This window comes from Crocuta crocuta, unplaced genomic scaffold (assembly GCF_008692635.1).
Source record: "Crocuta crocuta isolate KB4526 unplaced genomic scaffold, BGI_CrCroc_1.0 scaffold36, whole genome shotgun sequence".
NCBI lineage: Eukaryota > Metazoa > Chordata > Mammalia > Carnivora > Hyaenidae > Crocuta > Crocuta crocuta.
The window spans coordinates 4,109,205-4,113,927 of NW_027532203.1; the positions used below are offsets into that span (position 1 = coordinate 4,109,205).

At 45.9% G+C, this 4,723-nt stretch overlaps 1 protein-coding gene across 1 annotated transcript in view; it reads left to right on the forward strand.

Annotated features, from left to right (window-relative positions):
* The window catches only part of KDSR (3-ketodihydrosphingosine reductase), a 41,672-nt gene that overhangs the window by 27,318 nt on the left and 9,631 nt on the right, over positions 1 to 4,723 (forward strand). The window contains exon 11 of the mRNA XM_077777549.1: positions 2,357 to 2,440. Coding sequence (XP_077633675.1) covers positions 2,357 to 2,440 — 84 coding nt within the window. The remainder of the gene's footprint in view (positions 1 to 2,356; positions 2,441 to 4,723) is intronic.

Genomic DNA, 4,723 nt, shown 5'->3' on the forward strand with positions numbered 1-4,723 from the left:
TCAAACCCCTCTTGTGGGGGGGAAAAAAAAGCCAAAAACAAAACCAGAAAAACCCTTCTTGTGCAGCACAGTCTAATAGAATGCTCTAGAATGGAAGTGTTCTAAGTCTGCCTTCTCCAATCTGGTAGTTACATTGTGGTTGTTGAACACTTGAATGTGGCTAGTGGGACTCCCCCTCCCCCCGTAAAACTGAATTTTTAATTTTATTTAGTTTTGACTCCTTTAATGTTAATATTAAAGCGCACATGGTGGTGTTGCTATGTATTGGCGAGCATGGCCCCTGTGGCCCCCATCGTGCCTAGAGTAGAATCCAAAGGTCTTGAAGCTCATTGGCTTTTGCACCGTCTGGACCTTGGCCGCCTGTCCGCGGTGGTGTCTCCTCTTGCCCTCAGCCCTCCCGGAGCACCCCCACTGTTCCGTGCGCTTGGCCAGCCTGTCCTCACCTGTGGGCTTTGTTCTTGCTCTCCTCTCCCTCTGGATGTTCAAGCGGCTTCATCCCTTGTTTCTTTCTGTCTCTGTACAGAGACGTCCCCGCCGAGAGGCCTTCCCTGACCCCCGGGGTCTCAAATGTCACTCCCTTGGAACATTCACCATCCTTTCCTCTGGCTTTGCTTTTCTGCATAAAGCTCACCAGCACTGGACACTTATTACATCATACACAGTGACAGGCTGAGCTGAGCCAGGCTTCGCACGTTGTTCAGAGAAGCCTCTTCCTTGCCTTGATGCGTGGTAGGCCTCCTCCGAGGAAATGAATCAAGTGGAGAAGAAAGGAATCCATCAGAACTTGCTACCTTGAATGGGCATTGATTGGTTTTCTTTTCCTTCATAGTCATGCCTAGTTAAGTGTGAGTTTCTGCAGCATAAAAATTGGCACTTACGCTCCATAGACTGTATATTTGCAAAAAAGATGTTGAGGATTTAGAAAACCTTTTTCCCTATTCCCTTCTTTTTGACTCTTCCTCTTAAAATGACAGCTATTTCAAAGAAGTAAATTTAAGCCAAATGCCCTCTCTTGGAATAAGCAGGGGTCTGCCGAGCACGTTTGTAACATTCGGTGAGCAGTCTTTTTGTTTGAAGCCAAAGCTGATGAACAGTGGTGATTTCTCTGTGAAGATCTGATTTTGATGTTAAGTTGGGGTTTTTTTCGTCTGGTACAGTGTTGAGCCAACTTTGGGTAAATCAAATCTGTATTGATGTGGGAGCCCTGTAGGGGGCGCCATAGTCCTTTTCAACCTAATGTCTGGCGTGGTGATGCCAGCCTGGTGGTCTGGAAGAAGGAACAGCGCACTTTCAAAAGAACCTTTCTCTTAAGTCAGGTTCATCAAGAAGTACTTGGCCTTTATGAAGTGCTGTACGCTTTTCTAATTTAAGAAAATACATTCTGCTTTTTATTTTAATGTTTTCAAACCTACATGGTAAATAAAATGTACAGTTGCATGCAGTTTAAGGCTTTAAGTTTTAAAACTTCAAATTGAAACTCCCTTTTAAAGAATTTCTGAGCACGTGTTTATGTCACCTTAAGAAAGATTTTTTAAAAAGCGGAAAAAAGCCCTTTCCCGCAAAGAACTTAGGAGGTAAAATGCAAATATTCAGGTAGCTATAATACGTATTAAGGCAGAAACATGCAAAGATGCAAAGAGAAAGTACCGCCAGTTAAGAATTCAGGAAAGGCTTTTTGAACGAGGTGACAGTTGAGGTGGGCCTTTAACCACCTTCGATTTGTGGTTCTGATGCCACAGCCTGGTAACGGGCACACAGCCCATGCCAGGGGCCACTCAGGGCTCGCTGTCCCAGCCTCCCCCTCCCCGCCTCCTCTGTGGGTCCTTTAAGAAACAGCCGCATTGTTGAACAGGGGCTGGGCTGGAGCTGACTTTCCCCATGGCCCCAGCTCTGTCCCCGGGTCAGTGCTTCGCCAGCCTGGGCGTCTGGTCAGAACAGAGAGGCTGGTCATCAGAGCAGACTTGCTCAGGACGCACGGTCGAGGCTCTGCATGGACACTGCCGCTCAGGTGTCTGGCCAGCAGTGAGGATTCTACCAGGATGCTACCAGTGACATGGTCGTATTCTAGCTTTCGTGGTCCTGTGGCCCTCACTGGAGCTGAGACCACACGTGTCCAACAGAGAGTGGCAAGGGCCTCCTGAGCTTGCTTCAGCTGCTGGGCTGAATTGTACACAGTAACCAGGTAGAAACTGATTCGGAATCCAGACGGACCTGATTCTAACAGTGGGAATGTGCTCAGAGATAGAAAACTGGAATTATTTATAAAGAAGGGGAAGAAGGGTTGTAAGAATTATTTGCTCTCTAATTTAATGGCCTATAATGGTACTGATACACCCATTTTTTCCCCCACCTTCAGCCTCTGGAGACTCGCCTGATTTCAGAGACCATTTCCGTTTGTAAACCAGAGCAAGTGGCCAAACAAATTGTTAAAGATGCCATAGTAAGTACGGTTCTTGTTTTCTTTATTGATAGTTGTGATACGAGATTTCTGAAAAGAAATACTGTATTTGTCCCAGCGCGTATTTTAAAGCATAAATCCTTGTGACTTCTCGGCCAGATTCATGTCTGATGTTGGACTTCACTCTTCCTCCCGTAGATGCTTTATTGATTCCATGTTAATGGAATCAATAAAGAGCCACGTCAGCTCCTGGCAACTAAGTCTATATCTCAACCTTAGGAACAGACTGATGAGTAAGGATGTCTGGGAACTTCGGTTCTTTAAAAAGAACTTGAGACCTTCACACGCTGTGTGAACAGCAGGGACCCCGTTGTGTGTATGGATCTGCCTTCTGCTGCTTGCCCACAGCACTTGCTGTTAGAGGCAGTGGCAGGCACTGCATTGAATGCCTGACTCATTGAGTAAGGATTTTTTTTCCTTCACCTTCCTGCTTCCCATTGTCCTTTTTCCAAATGTTCACCAATCAGGAAGTGTGTCCAAGCCCACTGGGCCACCGTCCTGTCCACCCAGACCATGTGCATCCAGGGTACTCAGTTTATTTGGAGCCTGCCATTTTATAAAACAACATATGTGCCACAGACTTTTTAAGTTGTTTGTTTATTTTGAGAGAGAGAGAGAGCCTGAGCAGGGGAGGGGTGGAGAGAGAGGGAGAGAATCCGAAGCAGGCTCCTCTCTGTCAGCACAAAGCCCGATGCGGGGCTTGAACTCCTGAACCGTGAGATCATGACCTGAGCCAAAACCAAGAGGCAGATGCTTAACCAGCTGAGCCACCCAGGCGCCCCAGTTGCCACAAACTTTTGACACCATCCTGTTCGCCCACGTACAGAGGAACGTACACCAGTGGGGAATGTCTGCAAACTTCAGGCCTACTCCGCATGTAGAAGTTTGAGGACCCTCAGAATGAGGCGTCAGTGGGCTGCTCAGTCTCCCTGAAGGGCCGTATGTGCTGTTGCATGAGCCGCAGCTGAGCAGAATACCAGCAATGCCGAGCTCCATTACGCTACATGGAGTCGGAAGACCTGTGTGCGCTGTGTTCAAAGGCACAGAAAAGGGGCGCCCTGGGTGGCTCAGTCGGTCAAGCGTCTGACTTCGGGTCAGGTCGTGGCCTCACGGTCTATGAGTTGAAGCCCCACGTAGGGCTGGCTCACTGATGTCTGCACAGAGCTCGCTTCAGATCCTCTGTCCCTCCCGCCCCCTCCCCTCACTTGCATTTTCTCTCTCAAAAATAAACATTAGAAAAACAGGGCACAGAAAGATGGCAATAATGGATTGAGTGGACTCTGCTTTTCCTGCTTCCCTCAGGTCTAGGCAAACATGCTCCGTGCTTTGAGTGACCTGAAATAGCTCTTTGTAGGTTGGTGGGGTTCATCGAGTCGGGTGGTCTTCAAACTTTTTTGACCACTTTCCACACGAAACTATCAACAGTCCCAGAGACTTCTTTACATGCATATATTTATCAATGTTTGCCATATTAGAAATTAAAAATGCATAATCTAAAAATACTTACTAATCCACAATAAACCCATTACATCTTAATGCAACATTTCTATAAGAATCGTTTTTCAAAACACAACTTGAGAGAGGAAAGTGCCATTGTTTTACTTTTCACCAGCCTCTTTAATGTTTGTGTGAAGAGAAGACAGCTGGACTTTTACCACTGCCTCCACATCTCGCCTGCCCTAAAATGTTATTTGGAGTGAAGGTTATAAAAGAAATCTGCCCTTACACAGATACGTAGTTAGGGAAGGGAGGAACGTTAAATAGGCTTTTGAGATAACTGTAGACATTCTTCTTTGATATGAAATCCAAACCGGATGAATAGTAGTTTCTTAAAGGTTAATTACAGTATGAAATTGGAAGCCACATTAATGAACTTTTTGTTCTCTGTTACATTAAGACCCATTGGTCTTTGCACTTTGCATGTTTTGTACCCATTCATGAGTTTGTAATGTTATGCATTCGTCATGTGGAAAATATGGGTTCACGGAGTTACCAAAAAATAAAATTTCAACCATTCGTGTCACTGCTGGTCTTAGCATAAAAGTCTTTACATACTGGGAGACAGGCTCACAGTGGCGGACAGGGCTTCACAAATCGCACGTTTTCCTTGAAAGCTCAGATTTTAACATTGACCATAAAAGCTGCCAACTCTCCTTGAAGTCACAGGTTCCTGTCATTTGTGTTCCACAAAATGTCTCCCAGATACCCAAATCTGAATAGCCATTGATTAATTTTCATGACTTAAATGGTCGGAGGAGGGCCTTC